The sequence below is a fragment of the Hyla sarda genome, chromosome 4 (genome assembly GCF_029499605.1).
Source record: "Hyla sarda isolate aHylSar1 chromosome 4, aHylSar1.hap1, whole genome shotgun sequence".
NCBI lineage: Eukaryota > Metazoa > Chordata > Amphibia > Anura > Hylidae > Hyla > Hyla sarda.
Window position 1 is genome coordinate 284779886 of NC_079192.1, and position 25983 is coordinate 284805868.

The following is a 25983-nucleotide window of genomic DNA, read 5'->3' on the forward strand; positions in this document are numbered from 1 at the left end:
TTCTTCTGTGATTTTCACCCCACTATTTATTTTTACCAGCATACAAAATGACTCAGATTTTTCCTAGGTTGCAATGCGGCCGAGACCTGAATCACTAGTCAGCTGATGATAGGGAGCCTGTCTGCTTCAATGGGTGGAGTGATCGCTTGGTGTGAGAGAGATCAACTGCAACTAATGCAACAGCTGTAGGCACCCTGATTGAAAACCACAGGTCTTTTGTTTCAATGGGTGGGGTGGCTGATGTGTGAGAGGGAGGAAAATGGCATTGTGGGGTTTGTAGTCAAAAAAACATGGAAATACAAGTTCACAAAAAGCTAGCCACTGTGTTACGATAATCTCACAACATAGCCATTTAGCCCCAAGACAGATCCTTCCTAAGCATATCCATTACTGTCTGCCAGGTACATACTAAAATCACCTTATGGAGGATAACCCCTTTAACCTGTTAAGGACGTAGGGCGTACCTGTACGTCCTACGCCCGGTCCCTGTGTTAAAACGGGGTCACACTGTGACCCCGCATCACACCGGGTCGGTCCCGGCTGCTATTCATAGCCGGGACCCTGGGCTAACAGCGCTCTGCACCGATCGTTGTACCGCGAGCTATTAACCCTTCAGACACGGCGATCAAAGTTGACAGCCGCGTCTGAAAGTGAAAGTAAACGCTTCCCGGCAGATCAGTCGGGCTGATCAGGACAATCGCGATAAAATCGCGATGTTACGATCAGCTAGGACGCGAGCGGAGACCCCCTTACCTTGCTCCGTCGCGTCCGATCTAGGTTTGATTGCTCCAAGGCTGAGCTACAGGCTTGAGCAATCGAGCCCCTATCTCGCTGATCCATGCAAAGCTATGGCTTTGAAGGGATCAGCATAAGAGATCAGTGTGTGCAGTGCTATAGCTCCCTATGGGAATAAAAAGTTAATAGCGTATTTTTGGTAACTTTTTATATCATGAAAAACTGAATACAAAGCGATCAAAAAGTCAGATCAATACAAAAATGGTACTGATAAAAACTTCAGAACATGGCGCAAAAAATTAGTTCTCATACCGGCCCGTACGCGGAAAAATAAAGTTATAGGGGTTAGAAGATGAGAATTTTTAACATATACATTTTCCTGCATGTAGTTATGATTTTTTTCCGAAGTACGGCAATATCCAACCTATATAAGTAGGGTATCATTTTAACCATATGGACCTACAGAATAAAGATAAGGTGTTATTTTTGCCAAAAAATGCACTGCGTAGAAACAGAAGCCCCCAAAAGTTACAAAATGACATTTTTTCTTTAATTTTGTCGCACAATGAATTTTTTTCTGTTTTGACGTGGATTTTTGGGTTAAATGACTAGTGTCTCTGCAAAGTAGAATTGGTGGCGCAAAAAATAAGCCATCATATGGAATTTTATGTGCAAAATTGAAAGCGTTATACTTTTTAGAAGGTGATGAGGAAAAAATGAAAATGCAAAAACCCTGCGTCCTTAAGGGGTTAAAGGTCTATGAACTATAAAAGAGAAGATGGCATGGAGGCTCCAGTCATCAATCATCTTTCACTCCATGTTTGTTCTTTGGACTATTGCATTCGCTCCATGTCTATGTTCTTTGGACTATTTCATACACCCCATGTCTGCGTTCTTTGGAATATTTTATACACTCCATGGGGGAGATTTATCATTGCTTTTAGAGCATTTTTTTTTTGTTTATGTTTAGGCGCAGTTCAGACGCAAGCAGCATATTTTGAGACTTATATGCGCCTTTTTGATATAGACATTTTTACTCTTTTTTCCTACCCGTAGAACTTTTTCTTTTTGACCATCCAGTGGTCTCGTATTTATCATTTGCGACTTTTGTCAAAAGTCGCTATTTTGTGCCCAAAGGTACTTTTTAGGAGCAAAGCTACACCACCTACCAGTAGGCGTGAGAATCACTTCTACCTTCCACAATTCAACCTTTAACCTCTTGTGGAGGACAGCGTCCCACTCCCCTTCTATGACACACGCTCAGGAGCTGAGTGCCGGTTATAGCCAGGTGGTCCTGGTGCCTACATGCTACCAGGACCCATCTCTAATGCCAGACATCACCATCACGTGATGCCCGGCTTTAACCCCTTAGAAACCGCAATCGAATTTGATTATAGCGTTTAAAATGCAAGTAAAAATGTCCCGGCAGCTCTGTGAAAGTAAGTAAAAACACCTAACCTGTCAAATTCAGGACCCGGGAAAGTGTCTACTTCCCTCCCTCACAAGCGTCTAGAAAAAGTGTATGCGATAGAGCTTTTTCCCCCACAGCAAAGCTGCACAAAATTCATCATCCTGCTGCACCTTCTTGATAAATAAGATGCACACTAGTCAAACCCACCACCCAAATAAATGTGGGAAAATAGCTCTTCCGTAGACATTTTTTAATAAATCTGGGCCCATGTCTGTGTTCTTTGGACTATTTTATACACTCCATGGCCCACATTTTTTTTACACCTTTTTTTGTGTGTGCTGATAATGTGTAGGAACACCAAATTTATGAAATGGTCAAAGAGCATTTGATAAATTTTGTGCAGGTCACATTTTCTGAAATTTCTGTCTTCCCATACACCAAAAAGCTACATCATGTCTGGGCTGGTGTAGTTTTAGAGACTTTTCAGTGGCTTTGTGCCTTTTTCTGCACCTTTTCTCAATGATAAAACCCTTCCATAACATGTCTAATACCAAAATCAGTGGATTGCAACTCAAAATCAGCAGAAATATGTAAACAAAAAGGGGCAGAAAAAGGTGCAAAAACCATACTTGCGCCTTCTTTGCCCCTTTTTTAGACACAAAAAACTGTCTAAAGACAACCATAAATGTGGGCCCATGTCTGTGTCCTTTGGACTATTTTATAGACCCCATGTCTATGCTCTTTGGACTATTTTATAAACCCCATATCAGGGTTCTTTGGACTATTTTATACACTCCATGTCAGTGTTCTTTGGACTATTTTATACACCCCATGTCTATGCTCTTTGGACTATTTTATACACCCCATGTTAGTGTTCTTTGGACTATTTTATACACCCCATGTCAGTGTTCTGTGGACTATTTTATGCACCCCATGTCAGTGTTCTTTGGACTATTTTATACACCCCATGTGTATGCTCTTTGGACTATTTTATACACCCCATGTCAGTGTTCTGTGGACTATTTTATACACCCCATGTCAGTGTTCTTTGGACTATTTCCTGCACTCCATGTCAGTATTCTTTGGACTATTTCATACACTCTAAGTCTGTGTTCTATGGACATTTGTTGTGGATGTGTTCTGCTCTTGCTGTAGCCCAAAAGTGATAATAATACAAGGAAAAGCTATGTAGAATTAAATAGTAAAAATAAGGCTGTCTATATGCTGTCTTTTTTTTTTTTTTTATCTGCTTTATTGGTGTAAAATAACCCAAAAATCCATGTGTGAGCCTCCTAAGGTCCAAAAAGCATGGCAGCATTTGCTTGAGGCCTTACATTGTACTTATACCTGTGACATAAGGAAACAGTGATCACCACTGATGCAATGCTTGACTCTTCACTTAAGACATTACTTGGAAAGAAACAAAATGGAGCTAATGGAAAGAAAGTAATGGAGCCTCCCTGTACTGCTGTATAGTGCCTTCATACATAAATACATATTATGGAGATAATCTAACCTGGAAGCAATGCATCTATTTGAAAAACAATACAGCATCCAACAGAGCTTGTCATAATTCTATTTCTAGCAGACTCCTGATGAAAAAATAAAATCCAAGAGGTACAGTAGGGTGCAATAGAATGCTATTTTATGCCTACAAAGTTGTCCAGAGTTCTTGCAATGCACTTGTGTAGTGCAGCCAGTAGTATTTAATTCCAAATAGATGAATTATACTATATAATATCTATCTAAAAAGAACACTTTAGAGGCAAAATGTGAAGAGGGTGTCTATGAACATGACCTTGATCCAAGGGTTGTGATCGGGTTAAAATCCTGCGCATTAACGAGTGAATAAATCACTTATTTATTGTATGTATATAACACACGGAAGCACATGCATTTAGTTGCAGGGTACCATATGGCTTTTCAAGAGATGACAGCCATAATCAAACCAACTGAGCACACAATAACCATCTGGGTAAAACAGAGCTCTGGCTACAACAAATGACTAAACAAAGGGCATGTCAACTCTGTACCACCGGATACTACGAGACTGATGACACCAAGTCATTAATGCACAGCAGGACCTGTTGTTCTTCATCTATCTGGTACACTGCCATTCCAATAACATGTTAGCAACATAGTTAAGAGCCCTATTGTATACCTGTACAGTATATGTAGTAGCTTCTGTTTTCAGTAAACAAGAAAACATTTCAGATTTCAATAACTTTGTGTCATCAACAAAAATGTATCCAAGGCAAAAAGAAACTGATGTAACAGACTATGAATCTCATCTTTCACTATGGAAAATATTACATGTCAGACACAACAATGTGATAAGTACATCGGGAACACTAGATCCGCACTTTGTCTCCTGTCCTTTGCAGCGACTATTAAAATTAATCAATAAAGAAAACAAACACACTAAATGTTTAGCCAGATGTTAGCATTGTATTATGACTTTGGGCACGGTGCAAGAAAACATTGGGAATGATCCAAGATATCGGCGGGTAGGAATGGGGGGGATTAATAAGAGATGCAGCCAGAAGACAGGAGAATCCAGGCCAGAAGAGAATTAAGGAGATAATTAACCCATTCAGCAAAACAAGGATTTGCAAGAAAATTCTAAAGCTTTACAAAACCCAATCAAAGGGGATTGTAATTGTCATCAGTAATAAGGAGAAAAAGGGGATGAGGGACATTAAGCCTAAAATAAAAGCCGCTTTATGTATACGCAACAAAAACCCTAGAAGCAGCATTTAGAAAATATGCAAATGTTGCAAAACATTTTTCCATAAGGGCATCATTTATGTGGGAAACGTTATGTCGCCAAACAGCAGAATTAAAGAAGGTATTGAGAAAGATAGCAGGGTGCAACTTAGTGCTATGGAGGATGGAGATAGACAATAGATTGCTGTTACGCCTAGCGCTCCGGGTCCCCGCTCCTCCCCGGAGCGCTCACGGCGTCTTTCTCCCTGCAGCTTCCCGGTCAGTCCCGCTGACCGGGAGCGCTGCTCTGCCATGGCCGTTGGGGATGCGATTCGCACAGCGGGACGCGCCCGCTCGCGAATCGCATCCCAGGTCACTTACCCGTTCCCGTCTCCTGCGGTCATGTGCTGGCGCGCGCGGCTCCGCTCTCTAGGGCGCGCGCGCGCCAGCTCCCTGAGACTTAAAGGGCCAGTGCACCAATGATTGGTGCCTGGCCCAATTAGCTTAATTGGTTCCCACCTGTTCCCTGGCTATATCTAGTCTCCTCCCTTGCACTCCCTTGCCGGATCTTGTTGCCCTTGAGCCTTGTGAAAGCGTTTTGTGTGTTTAAACCCTGTGTACCAGAACTTCTGCGATCTCCCCTGACTACGAACCTTGCCGCCTGCCCCCGACCTTCTGCTACGTCCGACTTTGCTTCTGCCTACTCCCTTGTACCTCGCCTATCTTCAGCAGCCAGAGAGGTGAGCCGTTGCTAGTGGATACGACCTGGTCACTACCGCCGCAGCAAGACCATCCCGCTTTGCGGCGGGCTCTGGTGAAAACCTGTAGTGTCTTAGAACCGGTCCACTAGCACGGTCCTCGCTATCCCTCTCTGGCACAGAGGATCCACCTCCTGCCAGCCGGCATCGTGACAATTGCCATTTCATACATGCCAAAGAAAGGCAAAACTTGAGAAGTTAGAAACTGAATTTTGATGAGCGAATTTACAGATAAAGAAAAAAAAAATATTTATATCATTAAAAAAAAATACACAAAATGGTTACGTTTTAGATTTTGCTCTTCAGCTTCAAAGTCACTGGAAATGTTATGCTGGGTGAACTACTGTAGAAATTCCTCCATAATCTTGGATGGAATGGCTTCTGAATTTGTCAGGTATCAAAAATTAGGTCAGGTCAGGTATCAAAAATTAATTCTATCCATGTACATTAGATAAAGATGTCCCTTCTTGAGAAATTCCAGGAATTTGGTGTTCTTCAAGAAAAATGTATCTTTATTTAGTAACAAAAGGCAAAAGTTTCTAAAATGCTTTAGTTCTGGACATAGTCCTAATTACAACATTGTAGTCTGATCGTGTTTCTCGTGTATCTATCGCATTCATTGGATATCTGTTGGTGCTGCAAACTTTAGGATGCACCAACAACTTTGTCTGTTTGAGGACAACACTGTTGTGGTCATTTTAAAGCAAGAAAACCAGGTTTAATTTAAGCATTTCCGGTAATTTGTTTCCAGCACCAAAGCAATAACCTTTGTCAAAGGGATTTTATGTACCAGTGAATCTTTGATATGATTATCATCTCATATCTAAGGGGCATGGCAAACCTCCAAAATATAGTTGGAATGAGTCTAAAGAGAGAGGACAAAATGGATCTCTTCCCTTCAATACTTGGAAAAACCTTATCCAATTATCCGAAGGATAGAGGATAAGTTTTAGATCGCAGGGGGTCCGAAAGCTGGGACCCCCACAATCTCCTGTTTGGAGCCACGGCTCTCCTTCAAAGCGGTGCGTCACGACCACCGGCCAAAGTGGGGGCCGCCACGTTTCCTCCATATAGCGCTATGGAAGAGCCGTTCGGCAATCTTCAACTCTCACATAGAGCTATATAGAGGGGGCCCCCGCTTTAGGCGGGGGTTGTGGCACGCCACTGTGAAGGAGAGCTGGGCTCCAAACAGGAGATTGTGCGGGGCCACAGCGCTTGAACACCCCGCGATCTAAAACTCATCCCCTATCCTTTGGATAATAGGATACATTTTTTTTCCCATGATAGTTTTCCTTTAACTCTCAAACTTAGCTAAAATTAAAAGGGATACCGAAGAGGAAAAAAAATGTTAAATAAATTGGTGCCAAATAGTTAAACAGATTTGTAAATCAAATACTTATCAGCTGCTGTATGCTTTAGAGGGAGTTGTGAAGTTCTTTCCAGTATTTGCACAGTGCCCTCTGCTGACACCTCTGTCCGTGTCAGGAATTGTCTGGAGCAGGAGAGGTTTTCTTTGCAGATTTGCTCCTACTCTGGACAGTTCACGACATGGACGGAGGTGGCAGCAGAGAGACCTTTTAGACTGGAAAGAACTACACAACTTTCTCTAGAGCATACAAAATCATTAATAATCCAACATTAATTTTATGACCTAGTCAGAGAGTAAAATACATGCCAAGTTGAAGATGCCACATAATACTAACTTCTCTCTTTTGTGTTTTTAGCTAGACCAGCTCTTTTACTACACATTTATTACGTATATTAATAGTGGCTACATTAAACATTTATATGCATTTAACAACAGCACCCTCTAAGTTCACTTACCTTTAGGACAGCAGACATGATCTCACTTATTTTTAATTTGTGAAACACAAAAACGTCATAAACAGCAGACACTGCCAGAACAGTGACCCCTTGTTCTTTCCATAGCATGCTGCAGGCGGCACACAATCCACTAAAAAGGATCCAGCACCAGCTACAAACAGAATAGCTCCTGGTCGAACAATGCTTTACGTAGCATAGTAATGACAGTAGAAAGAAGAGTCCAGCTCCCACATCTGCTCGTCCTACTACTCCAGCAACAGCTTCCGTATGGATCGGATGAGAAGCAAACAGAAGGCCAGCTAAGAGTGTCCAGCATCCACTGCCAAAGAGGGTTTTACAAAGGTTAGTGAAAAGGCCTGTGACGGCTGAATGCAAGAGCATATTCACAAGGTGATAGCCCCAGGGTTCTAAACCTCCAAAAACGTAGTTAAGGCGAAAAGAAAGTGTGCATAGCGGACGGTAAGATTTATGGCTGCCACTGTGAGTGAGTAAAGTCCCCCAAAAATCATTGAAGAATATTTGGATCCATGGAGTTTCTGGAAGGAGATCCTGATTTGTCTTGATAGCCCGGCTGAAATAAAAGAGAAATGACAGGAGAATTAGCATCAGTGTAAGCAATAAATAAAATGCATTTGGACTTTCACTTTTTTCACATTGCGTTATGTTGTGGCCGTGTTTTCACATAGAAACTTTATTTTCTAATTTTTTTTTTTTTTTTTTATCAACAATGCACTCAAATGGGAATTTAAGAATTTTATGTAAATTAAATAAAAAAAAATTTTTTTTTGCATGGACATAAGTATTCAGACCCTCTGCTATCACCTTTTTAATTTCACTTTGGGGGACCTCCCATTTCTCTTGATCAACTTTGAGATGTTTCTACACGTTGATCAGAGTCACCTGTGGTAATTTAGTTGACTGGGCAGGATAAGGAAAGACACAACTCTATCTATATAAGATCTAACAGCTGACAATATCATAGCAAAAACCAAGCTATGAGACAGAAATAACTGCCTGTAGAGCTCAGAGATAGGAATGTGTGGAGGCACAGATTTGGAGACTGGTTAAAAAAATGGAAGAAACTTCCAGAAGGTCAACCATCACTGCAGCACTCCCCCAATCTGAATGCATAATGGCTAGAAAAAAAAACATTCAGTAAAAGACACATAAACGTCAACACCTAAAGCACCTAAAGGACTCTCAGACTGTGATAATCTAGATCCTCTGGCCTGAAGAAACCAAAATTAAATGTTTTTAACTTCATTCTAAGCATAATTTCTGGAGGAAACCAGGCATTCCTCATCTCCTGCCCAATACCATTCTTACATGGTTGTGGCAGCATCATGCTGGAGCAAAGTACAGATATATTCTTAATGAAAACCTCATCTAGAGTGCTCTGGACTGGAAAGAAGGTTCCCCTTCCAACAAGACAATGATCCTAAGTAAACAGTCAAAATAACACAGGAGTGGCTTAGGGACAAACTTGTGAATGCACTCGAGAGGCCTAGCCAGAGCCCTGATGTGAAAGGATCTGCAGAGAAGAATAGCAAAAAAATCCCTAACTCCAGGATTGCAAACCTTGTGAGTAAAAAACTTGACAAAAGAAGAGACTCGGCACTGCAGGCAAGTGGATATAGCCAAAACCACGCTGTGAAGGAGGGTACAGCGTGGTGCTCACATTTAGCAATTGCAGTAATCTTCAAATGTGCAGAAGAGAAGAAAAATTGGAGCACCCACCTGTTTGACTTGCTTGAAGTGGTTTATTTCAGTAAATTCTGATCCAACATCCCGACACCCCTAGACCAAACAAACCAAACAGACCGCCCAGGCGGTCGTCCAGGTGAATAACTCCTGCCACTCCAGTTCTGTTTGGTCTAGGGGTGTCGGGATGTTGGATCAGAATGTACTGAAATAAACCACGTCAAGCAAGTCAAACAGGTGGGTGCTCCAATTTTTCTTCTCTTCTGCACACTTGTGAGTAAAAAGTATGAACACTTTCCAAAAGTTCAAAAATTCTGTTTTTACATTCTTATTACAGCTTATTGAGAGTAGAATGATGGTGAAAAACATGATATTTAAAAAAAAAAAAAAAAAAAAAAATATTCTCTTTAATTTATTTAAGGCCCCAACATAACATTTTCTGAATGCATAGTAGGTTCATTTGCTGAGCATTATTACATATAATACAGCATATCATTTATTGAATAAACTAGCGTGGCTACAAAGGCCAGCGACTTGGTCAGTTATTGCGAACATCCACTGCCAAATACAAACGGAACATCATCTCCTATTCCTAATGAGCAGTGAATGTTGTATGACAAGCTATGAGGAGACGATGAACAGAAGTTGACATCTACTTGGAGAACACTCTTAGCTCAGTCAAGTGTCAGTTTTCAACCCCATTCAACTCCTCTTGGCTTGGTAAACTAAGATTAACACATTGCTTATAAGTCATCACTTTGGCAAGTTTTTGTGATATGCCTGTCTGCACTGACAGGAAATGCACTAGAGACCTAGAGAAGAAGCTTGGGGGGGGGGGGGGGGGGGGGGGGAGGGGCTAAAGAGACATTAGTATAATGAGAATATCTGCACTGATGCCAGTAAGAGAGTAGGATAAGCAAAGAAAAAACAAAAACTGACCATTGTTCACTACTTTTCCGAGGGTTTTTATAATATTAAGGTCCACTGAGCTGTAGACAGCAGATTTTATTATAAGGATTCATTTTTTAATTTTCTATTTGGGGGAATTTGTGAATGCTTAACATTAGAAAACTGCCATAAAAAAGAAGAAAATTTTAGTGAAACACTCCCTTTTTGCCACAAACACATAAAAGGTCAAACAATTTTGAGCACAATGAGGCTTGTGCAAAAATCTTCAACTTTTTTTTTACATCAGAAAACTGGTACGCAAACCTTGATTTCCCCCCCCCCCCCCCATGACTTTGTAAAGTTGTATCTTAAAAGATCACTGATCTTGTAAACATACTTTAAGAAAACAGATTTAAAGAGTCATTTGTACCAACTTTTGACATGTTGTCCAGATTTTCTGTGATCGCGAGTTACAGCTAAGTAAGGCTGTCACTCAAACCCGACTCATTCCCCATAAACTATAAGTAAGTAAATGAGTCCGATTTGGCGGATGGTGAGGCAAGGCAGCTTGCAGCAGGTCTCAGGACTGCAATCTAAATTTTTGACTTGTCTGGGCGACAAGTCAAAAGTTGTTTCCAATTGCAGTGACACTTAAAACTAGGTATGGTAAAAAAAAAGAAAGAATACAAAAACATAGTAATCTTTACAAACCAACATGAAAAAAAAATTCTGATGTTTTGGGTCAGATGTTCGGAGCTTGTGGTTCAGTTAACAAAATTTTTGTGGTTCATAATAAAACATGTAAAAGTGATTAAAATAATGTTAACTTTATGATAGCAGATCAGGTTTAACAGCATGCTTTATACATGATCTTTAAGTGTATTATTGTGTTTTTAAACTCTGCGTGCTGCTCTAAGCTAATGTAAGACTTTAAGATGGCCCATCTGGTTACACTGGCACCGGCACATAACATATATTAGATTTTCTAATATAATCACTAGAGAAATAATCCCAATATTCACTCTTTTTCCTGAAGTCACATACAGAAGACATTAAATAAGTCAAAGTATAAATAATGATCGCATGATATCTTGAATGCCAAGAGAAATAATGGTATCACATATTCTTTAACAAATCTCTCTCTTATCCTCTATTTTAGGTTATCACCAACATGCCATGCTCAGTCACCGATGTCTAAATGAATCTCTCTCAGACCTTGTACATTTCTCAGAACTAGGGCTTAGCTTAAAGTAAACTAAATCGAAAACCCTGAAACCATAAAAAACAATAATCTACTGGTGAATGTGTAAGGCAATGTAATACATAATATTAGATATTAATAGGCAAAGCTGTGGGTAACTTTCTTTAGGAAATCATTTGGAAAGTGTTTTATTCTCAATACTGACTGACACTATGGTTGAAGGACTTAAAGGATATCTGTAGTGCAATAAGTTATAGATCGTGGGGGGTCCGTGCGCTGGGGCCCCCCGGATCTCCTGGACGGGGCAGCAGCAGTATGCTGGAAAGGGGGGCGTTCCTTCCCCGCATGACGCGGTGGCCGACACGCCCCCTCCATGTACCCAATGGAGATACATGGAGGGGGCGTGTCTACCGCGGCTTTCTGCTGGAGACAAAACTTCCCTTCCTGCAGACCAGACTGCTGCGGCCCCCGTCCAGGAGATCCCTGGGGCCCCAGCGCTTGGACCCCCCGCGATCTATAACTTATGTTATTTTGCGCTGGAATACTCCTTTAAGCTACATTCAGTATTTTGAGGGTAGGATCACATGTGCCAATTGCTGCGTAAAATATAACTAAATATAAAATCTATTGACACAGTGTAAAATTTTAAATTGTAATAAAGATTCTACTTAATAGAAATAAAAACCACTAGCCAAAAAAGCAAGGATGAACAACATTGATGTCACGTTTTGAAGGGATTAAAGGACATCTGCAGCAAGATACAACTTATCCCCTATCCACAGGATAGGGGATAAGTGTTTGATCGCGGGGGGTCCAAACACTGGGAACCCCCACGATCTCTTGCACGTGACCACGGCTCTCCCGTGCAGGAGGCAAGCAGGCCGCAGCGTGACGTTGTGGCCGACTCGCCTCCTCCATGTAGTTCTATGGGAGAGGTGGGGAGGCAGCATTCGTGCCTCCGCGCCACTCCCATAGAACTGTATAGGGAGGGGGCGTACTGTAGACCTCATCCCAGCTGCAGATGTCCTTTAACTAGGATAAAAAAAAACATAGCTACTTTCTTTCAGGGACAGAGCCACTTTTGTACTCTGTTTGAGCATTGCAGCTCAGTTCCAGTGGATAATGTTTTAATATCACACATTACCTGAGAAAAGGTGTGGTGCAATTTTTGTCTTGCCTCGGCCGGTGATTGGAGTGGGCCGTCACTTCTGTTTAGCACTGATGCGTCCCTGAAGGTGGGGGCCGGACCTATAGGGGATATGTTTTTATAAAGTAGATAACCCTTTGTGAGGGTTTGTTCACAAGTTGTGCTTTTCACTAAGCAAGTGCAAAAATAAAGCCTATGAGAAATAGGCATCATACAAACAAATGAAAAGTAGATCTTAAATAATGTAAAAATACAGAAACTTATATCAGTGCTACTAAAATTCTAAACAGAAATTGGGAGAGAAAATTAGCTTGTAAGTAACTAGAATTACAAGTTAAGATTAAGTACAAATGATTGTATATACCGTATATGTAACAAATATTTCTTATACAATGATGGTATAAGGTTTGCCTGTATGCATTATGGAGGTATAGAAAGGAGATAGTTCATTTCCCTGCTCAGCTAGTGACGACTCATGATAATAGAAAGAAGACAATGCACTTATACCGGCAGCTGCCGAAAGGACAACCTCTTCTGATCATCCATATAAAGCTAGAAAATATTCTAAGCAATCGGGAAGAATTCTTTAAATACATTGTGTGGTCAACACAAGAGGGCCATTTCTTGTTAAATACATTTATAACCTAGAGCTTTGAACTTAAATTACAATTCTAATCTTAGCAACAAGGACTCATTGTATCCAGGCTGCCATGTATTTACTCCGCTTAAAACAACAGATGTGGTTTTGTCTTTAGCTTCCAGAACTATTAACAAGAGAGCGTTGATAAAGCCACAATGTTGGCATACTATTATGGATTCACTGGTTAAAAAAGAAGTGAACCTACTCAATATTTATAGGCTCCAACAAAGTTAAAGGGGTACTCCGGTGGAAAACTTATTTTTTTTCTTTTAAATCAACTGGTGCCAGAAAGTTAAACAGATTTGTAAATTACTTGTATAAAAAAATCTTAATCCTTCCAGTACTTATTAGCTGCTGAATACTAGAGAGGAAATTATTTTCTTTTTGAAACACAGTGCTCTCCGCTGACATCACGAGCACAGTGCTCTCTGCTGACATCTCTGTCCATTTTAAGAACTGTCCAGAGTAGGAAAATCCCCATAGCAAAAATATATTGCTCTGGACAGTTCCTAAAAGTTTTCCACTGGATTACCCTTTTTTAACAACCCTGCTACTCTTAAATAAAGGCTCAGCGAAAGAAAACTGTATGAAGCACCTAAAGTGGTGGTATAGGTAACATGATAGACTTCTAAAGATTAAGGGGGACATTAATCAAGGGATTTCAAGCTCTTTTTTGCTTACAAAAGTCGCATAAGCACGTAAGCTAATACTCTACAAGTACAAAAGAGCTTACGAAAGTGAATTTCATTTTTAACTTTGCAGTGGTCAGGGATTTATCAAGTGCGAAAGTCACACAAAAAGTCCCTACCCATGTAATCCAGCCCGGACCTGGCTTTGGAGAGCAGACTTTATATTTCCCGCTGGCAGCCGTGATCACAAATATGATATGACAACCCTATAACGGAGCCCGGGCTGGCATCACTCTGCAGCCGCCTGGGCTCCGTCATATTTTCTCCACGCTACCTTACAAAGACGGGGACACTGCTTTACATCCCCCCCTTGTCTCCCACCCACGCTGCACATCTCCCATCTGCCTGCTACCTGTTGGAAGACTACAACTCCCAGCATGTCCATACAGTAAGGGCATGCTGGGAGTTGTAGTCTTGAAGCAGGCGAGAGATGTGCGGCGTGGGCGGGTAGGAGACAAGCGGGAGGGGGGGGGGGGTAAAGCAGTGTCCCCATCATTAGAAGCGAGGGTAGCGGGGAGAAAATATGACGGAGCCCGGGCGGATGCAGAGTGATGCCAGCCCGGGCTCCTTTTAACATACCAAAGCACTACAGAGTTTTTCTATCCCCTACTGTAATTTCACATTTCCTGCTGGGTCCCATGATTGGCCGGGACCGAGTAGATAATCACGGGACCCGGCGGGATCTTTGATATTACAGTAGGGGATTAAAAAACAATGCGGCAGTGTGGGATGACACCTATCATAGCTCTCCCCTTTTCTCTCCGGCTTTTTAAAAAAAATTTTTTATCTCACCTGGCAGTGCTCCAGCAGGATCAGGTTCAGGCTGCGGGTCTTCTGGGACTGCGGTGCCTGTTAAGCATTGAAAGCATGCCAAATGATGATCCCTGCTGGCTCCTCTTCTGTGCGGCGTAAGGGACATCATTCCCTGCAGCCGCAGTGGGTGAAACTGGCCATAGCGCCGGTGACGTCCCTTACGCCGCACAGAAGAGGAGCCGGCAGGGATCATCACTCGGCATGCTTTCAATGCTTTACAGGCACGGCAGACCAGGAAGACCCACAGCCTGAACCTGGGCCTGCTGGAGCGTGGCCAGGTGAGGTAAAATAAAATAAAAACAAAAAAGCTGAGGAGGGGGGTTAACTCTGCGGTGCCGTGGTAAGGAGCCCGAGCTGGCATAACTCTGCAGCCGCCCAGGACTCCAGCAGCCGGGCCAGGAGATGTTCAGGAGCTGTCCCTGCCATCCCTCGGCACTGCAGTACACACTGAGGGATGGCAGGGACGGCTCCTGCACATCTCCCAACCCGGCTGCGGGAGTACCGGGTGGCTGCAGTGTTAGGTCAGCCCAGGCTCCATTTGCTACCGCGCCGCGGAGTTCACTATAATTTTAAATTTCCCGCAGGGTTCCGTGTCACAGGACCCCGCGGGAAATATGAAATTACAGTGATCTTCTTATCACCCCCGGCCGGGGAGAGGAGTGCATTAGCGCCTGCTTCCCTGGCTTGCGTGGCACCCGCCGTGATGCAGGACTACAACTCCCAGCATGCCCTTACTGTAAGGGCATGATGGGAGTTGTAGTCCTGCAGAGGGGGCAGGTGACAGGCTTGTCCTTACAACTTACAACTCCCAGCATGTCCTTACAGTAAGGGTATACTGGGAGCTGTAGTTGTGTGGTGTGGCCGAGTGACAGCATGTCCTTGTAGTCGTGCGGCGCGGGAGATGGGCGAGCGAGTGAGGAAAAAAAATTTGTGTTCCAAAATAAAATTTTATTTAGGATTTGTTGACTTCCTCATGTCAATGTGGAACATCTGCAACAAATTCTCAGTGTATCCGTAACATAAATTAACATGCAATGGACATCACGCCCCAATGAAAAGTACCCTAAGGGCCCATTCAGACAGCAGACATTTTGTGCACGGTAGGTGCAGACTCAATAAGTCAGCGAAAGGACCTCTTGGATATGTTGTCTCCACTGACGGCAATGCACACCCAAGTGGGTTACGCTAAAAGAATGAACATTTGGATATCCATCATTGTTTATTTCCATTACAGAGAAGATGGCTATCAGCAAAAATCCTATCCAAGCCAAGCATGTTCTGGAGCAAATGATCATCAATAAGGGGGACATCTACTTTAATTCTAATTTTTATGTAAATTCATCTAACCACTTCACGGGGTCAGAGTCCCAAAAGACTAGATAGAATTTCGGGTAAATCGTAACAGTCTCATTGAATTGACTTATATTTCCCGTTTCATGTTCATTTTACCCTTAAGTCAGCTGGAAGAAAGGAAATGCATCTGTTTACACTAACCTCAATTGTTCCTGCCTGGTAATTTGTAATTTTGGAAGGTACGAAAGTACAAATCAGTTCAAGTCTATCAAGCTGCGGTGGGTGGCTATACTGAACCTTGAGGGTGTTCTGGTTTGGAAAGTAGCCAGCATAAAAGAGTATTGCATTTCAATGAGTACAGTGATATTTACATGATGTCAGAAGAACAGAAAACACTCCCGAATTACATACAAGTCACTAATGTAACCCACTGCTCTGCCAACAAATCATGTTTATTAAACTACACTGCGTGGATACAAATTGTTATGGTTTAAAGGATTGGTAATTTCTATCTTTCCAAGTTTAGTTCTTTAAGTTTATTTCAATATTTTTTTTTCTGATATTACAAATGCAAAATGTTGCCAATTGGAGTTAAAGGGACTGTAAACTTCTGAGATCTGTTACGTTACAAGAGTCTATTAGCCAGGTCCCTGCTCTGTGAACCCTACAACTCAATAGAACACTAGTTTATTCTCTATGGGGGGAGATTTATCAAAAAACTGTTTCCCATAGCAACCAATGAGATTGCTTCTTTTATTTTTTAAAAGGCCTCTGAGAAGTGAAAGAAGTGATCTGATTGGTTGCTATGGGCAACTCAGCAACTTTTCCTCTGGACAGGTTTTGATAAATCTCCCATTATATGTACATTCACACGTACAGGATCTGCTGCATATTTTCTGCAGCTGATTTTGCTCCCCATTAAAGTTAAAGGGGTACTCCACCCCTAGAGATCTTATCTCCTATCCAAAGGATAGGGGATAAGATGTCTGATAGCGGGGGTCCCGCCACTGGGGACCCCCGCCATATAGCATGCGGCACCCACCTGTTTCTGCTCCGGAAGCGCTGGAGTGTCTGGGTCCCGACCACCGGAATGGAAGTCTGTGACATCACAACTCCTCCCCCGTGTGACGTCACGCCCCGTCCCCTCAATGCAAGTCTATGGGAGGGGCGTGACGGCCATCATGTCCCCTCCCATAGACTTGCATTGAGGGGATGGGGCGTGACGATCAAACATTTTATCCCCTAACCTTTGGATAGGGGATAAGATGTCTAGGGGTGGAGTACCCCTTTAATGGGTAGCAAAATCAGCTGCACAAAATATGCAGCAGATCCTGTATGTGTGAACATACCCTATAACAGTGTTTTTCGAACGCTGTGTCTCCAGCTGTTGACAGTTACAATTCCCAGCATGCACCTTTGGCTGCATGCAGAGAGTAATACGTAATGACTACCAAAGCCCATAGGCACTCCATGTGCTGCTACATGGTGCCTATAAAATGGAATACAGCATGTAGTGTCGCATGCTATTTTATTTATTTATTTATTATTGGTGTAAGCAGGCCAACATCTGTGTGTCAAAAAAAAAAAATATATATATATATATGGTTAAGTGGCAAGAAGGAACAGGGCCCATAATAGAGAGAGAATGGATGGAGATTTTTAAGCAGATTAGGCATTAAAATCCTTCATTTAATTGTATAAATCCCAGTCTACATAGCTGATCTAATATTTAAACATTGCATCAAAAAGGTCTGTTTGGAGCCAGAAGGCTCAGTATGCCATTCCCTCCTGAAATATCTTGTGCTGACTGTTTTGGACGCTTACAACTGTTCATTGACTTCTACTGCTTATGTATCCTGCGTGACAAACTCATACTAGCACATCATGACTATGTTTGTGTTATTAAAAACTTTGAATATTTGGGGGGGGGGGGGACGTCTGGGAAAATGGCTATGCAAAAGAGCTCTCGTCCCAAATAACTTTACTCTCTGGTACCAACTACTGCTGGTAGTACAGCCTTACAACATGACTGGGGATTTCACAGCCAAGCCAGGATCTCTTCTTGAGGTAGGAGCATATGTTGCAGATAAGCTGCCGATTTTCTGCAGCAGAAATGTTGCCAAAGGCAGAAGTGGACCCAGCTGGAAGGTAAAAGTATAACTCCTGCCTTGATATTTCCCCTTCCAGTTTATTCCACTTCTGCCTTTGGCACATTTTCTGCTGCAGAAAATAAAATATTGCATACCTGCAACTTGTGTTCCTACCCTCAGGGTCCATTTACACATGCATATTTTTGCTTTAGATTTTCTGCTGCAGATTTTGCTGCCTATTGACTTCAATGGGTAGCAAAATTTGCTACAGCAAACCTGCAGCAGAAAATATGCACGTGTGAACGAACCCTAAGGCTGGGTTCACACTGCAGAATTTCTGGGCAGAATTTCTGCCAGAGATCGAGCCGGCGGCGCTAGGACCGAGCAGACTGCATTGCCGTTCCCATAGACTGCAATGCATTTCTGGGTGGATCTTTTGGGAGATCTGCTCAGAAATGCATTGACATCTGTGGGGACGGCAATACAGTCCGTGCGGTCCTAGTGCCGCCGGCTTGATCTCCGGCAGAAATTCTGCCCAGAAATTCCACAGTGTGAACCTAGCCTAAGGGTAGTGTCACACATAACTGATCTGCAGCGTATTTTAAGTTGCGGATCTGTCGGTGACCCAACCCATAGTGTGCCTGCAGCTGTTCCTCCATTTCGCCCTGCCCTGCCCCCTGGCCTGCTTGCAGTGGCAATCCGCTGCCCCAAGCAGCCATACAGGGGCCTGTGAGTCGCCATGCGCATGTGCAGTGTACTCAGACATTGTGGCTGAAGCTTATAGTGGCAACAGCTGGAGGCACACCATGGGTTGGGTAACCAGGGGATCCGCAGCATAAGAGTGCTGTGGACAGTTGTTTCAGGGTTTTGCCCTTTATCAGTCCAGAGCAGAGTGCTGGCTGCCTTTCAGAGAGGCTTTTATAATGGGGACTAAAGAGGTAAAGTGCCAAGAGGTATGGGCAGACTAATGTAACACCAAAGGGCAAGCTTTTTTCCTTCTGAGAAAAAACTACTTCTGTATATCCTTCTCCCCAAAATTTTCAGTGGAGCATAAAGTGTCCACATACCTTTCAGCACTCAGGATAATCTTTACCTCTTTAGTATCTAAATGTCTGTAATGTTACTGGGTTCAAATAAATGCTAAATATACTACATTTCTATATATTGGACGTGCCATTGGAGATAGGCCGCGATGCTAATACAGTGGTCCCTCAACATACGATGGTAATCCGTTCCAAATGGACCATCGTTTGTTGAAACCATCATATGTTGAGGGATCCGTGAAATGTAAAGTATAGGACAGTGGTCTACAACCTGCGGACCTCCAGATGTTGCAAAACTACAACACCCAGCATGCCCGGACAGCCAACGGCAGGTCCGGAGGTTGAAGACCACTGGTATTGGAGGTTATACTCACGTGTCCCCGCCGCTCCGGACCGTCACTGCTCGTCACCGCTGCCCTGGATGTCGCCTTCCATCGCTGTCACTGCGTCCCCGGGGTGTCCCCGATGCTCCGGGAAGGCCTCTGCTTCCCGTCATCCTCGCTCTCCGTGGCCGCCATCACGTCGCTACGCACGCCGCTCCTATTGAATGACGGGACGGCATGCGCAGAGACGTGATGACGACGATGGAGAGCGCCGACGATGGAGGGGATCCCGAAGAGGACGCTCCGGAGCCCCGAGGACATGTAAGTGATCATCAGCGGACCACACGGGGCACCGTAAACTGCTATCCGGCGGGAGCTGAAGCAGTCTGTGCTGCCGGATAACCGTTTATGCGATGGCCCCGACATAAAAAAGCATCGTATGTTGATGCTGCCTTCAACATGCGATGGCCTCCGAGAGGCCATCGTATGTTGAAATGATCGTATGTCGGGGCCATCGTAGGTTGGGGGGTCACTGTATATGCCTTAGGTGAACTCAACAGTAGGATTATTAAAATACCAAGAGCTCTGCAATATGAACATCTATCCACAGAAAGTAAATGCTGTATACTGAGAAAGCAGAAAAACCCAGTGCAAAGCATAACATAAGACAACATTTCTGAAATGGTACAATACACCCTAAATGCCAGATTTGCAAGGGTAAGGCACAAAGTAAATAAAAAAGACTTCCCTTGACATAACACTGAGCGCACCTGCAAGACCAATGACTGTAGCGGTGATGAATGACTGTAGCGGTAAGTGTTGACAAGCTAATCTCAATAATAAGCAAACACAACATTACAATGGAAAAAGCTGAGGACGGAATGATCTGGAACAGGTGTTTGTCTGGTAAATGAACCGGTCTTCAATCAACACTTTATTAGAAATTAGATAATCCATCTGCTCAAAAACCACAGAAATATGTCAACTGGTAATAGCCATCTATATATTGTGGTGTTATACGGTCTGTATCCATAGAGGGCAAAGGAGGTCTGACCACTGAAACACAGTTTTGACTCCTGCTACCCCCTTGAAAAAGTGTGCAGTCTGTGGTGAAAAACCACAACCCATCGACATTATACCACACATGCTGTGAACCTAAAAATCCACAGCCTGCTTAAAGGGGTATTCCAGGAAAAAACTTTTTTTATATATCTCGACTGGCTCCAGAAAGTTAAACAGATTTGTAAATTACTTCTATTAAAAAATCTTAATCCTTTCAGTACTTATGAGCTTCTGAAGTTAAGGTTGTTCTTTTCTGTCTAAATCCTCTCTGATGACACCTGTCTCGGGAACCGCCCAGTTTAGAAGAGGTTTGCGTTGGGGATTTGCTTCTAAACTGGTTCCCGAGACAGGTGTCATCAGAGAGGACAACCTTAACTTCAGAAGCTCATAAGTACTGAAAGGATTAAGATTTTTTAATAGAAGTAATTTACAAATCTGTTTAACTTTCTGGAGCCAGTTGAGATATAAAAAATTTTTTTTTCCTGGAATACCCCTTTAAGGCTATGCTCAGACTATAGTATCAACCAGTGACGACTGATTCAGTAAGCGTTAGGAAAGCACAGACATTGCCGCCCCCATAGATGGCAATGTACACAGCCAAAAGAATGAAAAAGTTGAAGGTGAAGGAATTTCAGCAGGTGCATCATGTGCACTGTGTAGCAGAGTCCCAATGGCAGCAATGGGACTCATATGTGTCGTTATTAACCATTCTTTATTGAACCAAACACTAAATTAATTCCAAAACGCTGGAAATTTTTGTATTTAAACTCTTACAGTCCCCTTTGGTCTTTTTTAAATATTTTTATTATTATTATATTTGGTCAATTATATTAGTTATTTTTTATTTTATTATTATTATTATTATTAGCCATGTTGCATTCAAACCCGAATAAAAAAAATAAAAAAAATAAAATAAAAAGCACACCCAAAAAAAACCCATCAATTGTAAAACCTCATCTACATGTAGTGTATTCTTAGGTGTTGCTGGTTTTAAAACTGCAATGTGTACAGTAAATTTACCTTAAGTGAGGTTTTAAAGGGACCTTCAGATTAATGGACATACTACCCATAGGTATAAACTCAACCATTATCTATTGCTTATACCAGTGTCTCCCAACCTTTTTCGGCTCAGGGAACCCCTAGGAATTTATTTTTTCCGTGGGGTACCCCTACCGAATTTGACGAGCAAAAAAAGGAGGGGGGGCAGCCCCAATGCACGACATCAATTTATCTGTTGGCTATGTAGATTACAGTGCTGCTTTATACAGCAACTTACAAGTGATGTCTTCTATAATTAGCGTTCTTCCCTTCTCTTCTCCAGGTTATCATAACGATTTCTTCCAGCCACAATTCTTCACTATTAAACCTGCAAAACAAACCTATTGCGCTCTGCACTTTTCCTCCATCAGCCTCCAGATTCCCCTTTTACAAGTGAAGAGGAATACATGGGCGTATAGGTGTAAAGGGGTAACATAGGGGTGTAGAATAGTGTACATGGGTGACAGAGGGGTGTACATGGGTGTAGAAGAGTGTACATGGGTGACAGGGGGGCATAGGGGGTGAAAGAGGGGTGTATATGGGTAACAGGGGTGTTGGAGGTGTAGAAGAGTGACAGGGGGGCCATAGGGGGTGAAAGAGGGGAAGAACGGAGTGACAAGGTGGTAACAGAGGGGTGACAAAGGGACAGAGGGGTGAATTGTGGGGGTTGGACATTGGTGGTCAGAGGGGTGGTGAACATGGGTGACAGGGGCGGACAAGGTGGACATGGATGACAGGAGAGTGGACAAGGGTGAAAGGGGGTAACAGAGGGGTGACAAAGGGGGTTGGACAGGGGTGACCGAGGGAAGAGGCTGTTTTTCAATGTCCTTCTGCAGGGGGCCGGGAAGATGGTCCAGCACACCATCCCTATTGCATATAGCCCCTTCTCAGCCTGCGCACTTGTGAGTCACTCGTGGTGCGGCAGGGGGAGGGGGACGTTGTGTCCACAATGTGCATGTACACAATGCGCACGCAGGCTTCCCTTCCCCCCCTGCACCGCCGTGATTCACAGGCATGCAGGCCGGGTGTTGAGGTACCCAAGGCAGGGCCTGATGGGACCCAGTTGGGAATCACTAGCTTACACAGTACCATTGGCCACTGTCTTGAATTGGGCTCACAAAGTAATATGCTTACGTGAAGCATAAATTAACATTTGTGGAAATTTCACAGGAAACCATTTAAAAAGGTGTTTTTTTGGGGGTCACCCTTCAGTTCTCCTCCATCACCCTGCATATAATGTGTATGCAATGTTGCAGCCAATTCCTGGCCTCAGCAGTCTTTTTTGCATGCATGGCACTTGACCGCTGATGTCCGTGATTGTGCACATGACACTGCAGCCTATGTCAGCAACTTTGGGATCACCACAGTGGCGACAATGGGATTTTTTAAATACCTGGAAAACCCTTCAGTCCAATCCCTTTATTTTTGGAATGTAGCTGGCAACTGGAGAACTCAAGCAGACATGTGACAAAAATACAAATTTCATAAATACACGGTCCTTGCTCAGATTCCAGGTCAGGACGTCAGTGCTAAGACATAACAGTACCAATTTGTCCTATCAATGCTAAACCTATTACAAAGCCCATAAGCCATAGAATTTGAATACATATCAATGTCTGATTTTATTTTTATTATGTAGGAAACCAATAAATGCATCTTTTATGTTAAGGATCTGTTACATGGAGGATTATTGCCTGAATTGGCCAAATATTGTCCCTGTGTATAAGGCAAAGCAACTACCAGCCAAACAAGCAACCACCCACCCGTCGGCTGATCGCTGGGATCCTGCAAACCTTAAAAAAAAATCAGCATTAAAGGGGTTATCCAGCCAAAGGCATATTATCCCCTAGACATGAATGTGGGGGCGTGACATGACGTCACGAGGGGGCGTGGTGTTACGTCACGTCTCCAGTCCCGTAAAAGAAAGAGCTTTCCGAGACTGGAGATGCAGCCCTACATAGAATGCAGGTGCTGCACGGAGATCACGGGAGGTCCCAGCGGCGGGCCCCCTGCGTTCAGACATCTTATCCCCTATCCAACCCCATTAACTCCCTGAGTAAACAAATGATCCAGCAATTATTCAAATGGCCATCAGTTCCCAATAACTGGGCCATGTAAAGGCTCTTTAAAGGGGTACTCCAGTGGAAAACAATTTTTTTTTTTTTTTTTAATCGGTGCCAAAAAGTTAAACAGATTTATAAATTACTTCCAGTACTTATTAGCTGCTGTATACTACAGAGGAATTTTTTTTTCTTTTCTGTCTGACCACAGTGCTCTCTGCTGACACCTCTGTCCATTTTAGGAAATGTCCAGAGCAGCATATGTTTGCTATGGGGATCTTCTCCAGCTCTGGACAGTTCCTGACATGGACAGAGGTGTCAGCAGAGAGCACTGTGGACACTGAGAGACAGACTTTTTGGCACCCGTTGATTTTTCCACCGGTGTACCCCTTTAATGGAAAGATTAACATGTACATACCGTAGTTGATAAGTGCTCATATAGGGCAGTTGTCTTCACATGAAAAGGGCCCTTTACTATGCCTTTCTATCATCTTGAATACAGTTTAGCATTTTGTTAGCTGGAAGTTCCTGTCATTTGACTTACCCTTTCTAATTTTTTAATCCAATTTAGCCACCGCAGGTTCCAAGTAATTTATGGAAATATTACTGGCACTCACTATCTAGCTAGGTTTCCTTTATTTGTATCCACAATTTTAATGAGAACATTTCATCAGTAATTTGAAAACCTGGCGTGATTGCAATATATTTCAAACTTTTTTTTGAGTACGCCACCATCTTCGGTGAGGTTTGTATGCCAAGTACTATTTTGGATTACACAAACAAGAGACATTTACACAATTAGTATTTTAATCATGTGCTGATCCCAATAGATCTACCGGTTAGAGTGCACAGCTTTTGTGTTGGTGCAAAATATATGCAAGGTGTCACAATGACTGGGCTTCATTACAAAGGTCATGCTTTATTATGGAAGAAAAAACAACACCAGCATTTGTGAGTCTGCCTAGAATTAAGCCTTCCGTGCCTGTCACTGCAATGACGAATGAGAAGCAAATCATCCTGTCTGGGAGCTGGCTGGAGCCCACTGTTCCTTGGGTTAGGAAAGATAATGTAACAGCTCTTATTCTATCGCTGATCTGCAAGGCAAAGCTGGGTATGAATACCTTAAAACAAACATATGCCTGCAGACAGTCTACCAGTCTACCAGCAAAGAGACAGAAATGGATAGTTTCCAATACTAAAACAACATGCAAACTAGTAAACCCTTTAGACAAAATCCAGAAATAGCTAAATTATATAGAAGAATGATAAGGTATGATAAAGTGCCTCTGTCTTAAAAACATACATATACACATTATATATAAACTGGGTCAGTATTTTCCTCAGGGAGAGGACACCACTTCTAGTGTAGGACAGAGATTTAAGTAGGCCATATAGCACTCTGCGGGCTCCTGGGTAAAAAAAATATGCAATATGCAAAAATATGTGTCCTGCAAAACAGCTCAGGCTCCAGTTAAGAAGACTCAGAACTGATTGGGATTTATGCCAAGCCAGAACTCTCTCCAGAAGGAAAGAGGACCCATCTGCAGACAGCTGTTTCGGGGTGCTTGCCCTTCCTCAGTACAGAGCAGGGTTATCTGGCTTGGCTGAGGTGAGAGGCCTGTGACTAGTTAAATGAGGTCAGTACTTTCTTCAGGGAGAGGACACCACTTCTGGTGTAGGACAGAGATTTAAGTAGGCCATATAGCACTCCGCGGACTCCTGGGTAAAAAAAAAAAATTCCTGAGGAAAATACTGACCCTGTTTAACTAGTCACAGGCCTCTCACCTCAGCCAAGCCAGATAACCCTGCTGTGTACTGAGGAAGGGCAAGCACCCCGAAACAGCTGTCTGCAGATGGGTCCTCTTTCCTTCTGGAGAGAGTTCTGGCTTGGCATAAATCCCAATCAGTTCTGAGACTTCTTAACTGGAGCCTGAGCTGTTTTGCAGGACACACTACCTGTGTAGGTGGTGTGGTGAGCTAATTTGCATATTTTTTACACAATATATATATATATATATATATATATATATATATATATATATATATAGATAGATATAGAGAGAGAGAGGTAAAGAAAATAAATTTAAACTATTTCCTAATTATTAGTTTTTGTTTTTTTTAATCGGTCAGGGTTGCCCGTGATCCCACCAGTAATAAGAACAAACGGGAAGCATATGGTAGGGCACTTCACGCCCCAGCTTACAATGAACTACGTCCCCCATCATAGGATGTCTAACTGCCAAACTACTACACCTTTTAGATGTATATCATTGTCACAAAAAATTTCATACATGTTAAAAAAAATATATATATATTAAAAAGGAAAATCATATAAAAAAAAAATAAAAAAGGCGATATCATGCCAGATACTCCTGACATAACATATTTTATAAATAATTAAACCAATGATGATAAATTACTTTACGATATTCAGCCAAAGGAGTTTAATTTCCAAATATTACAGCAAAGTATCAGACATAACTTACCCATTACCCTAAACATATTCAGATTTTCCTATAACAACCAATCACAGTTCAGCTTTCATGTTACCAGAGCTCATA

The 25983-nt window shown here is 42.6% G+C and overlaps 1 protein-coding gene across 4 annotated transcripts in view; it reads right to left on the reverse strand.

Annotated features, from left to right (window-relative positions):
* TMTC2 (transmembrane O-mannosyltransferase targeting cadherins 2) overlaps positions 1 to 25983 on the reverse strand; it is a 310935-nt gene that overhangs the window by 193594 nt on the left and 91358 nt on the right. For 3 of the 4 annotated variants that reach the window (XM_056574417.1, XM_056574416.1, XM_056574418.1), the window contains exon 2: positions 7435 to 8005. The exons of the other annotated variant lie outside the window; for it this stretch is intronic. In XM_056574417.1, coding sequence (XP_056430392.1) covers positions 7435 to 8005 — 571 coding nt within the window. The remainder of the gene's footprint in view (positions 1 to 7434; positions 8006 to 25983) is intronic. 4 annotated transcript variants of the gene reach the window in all.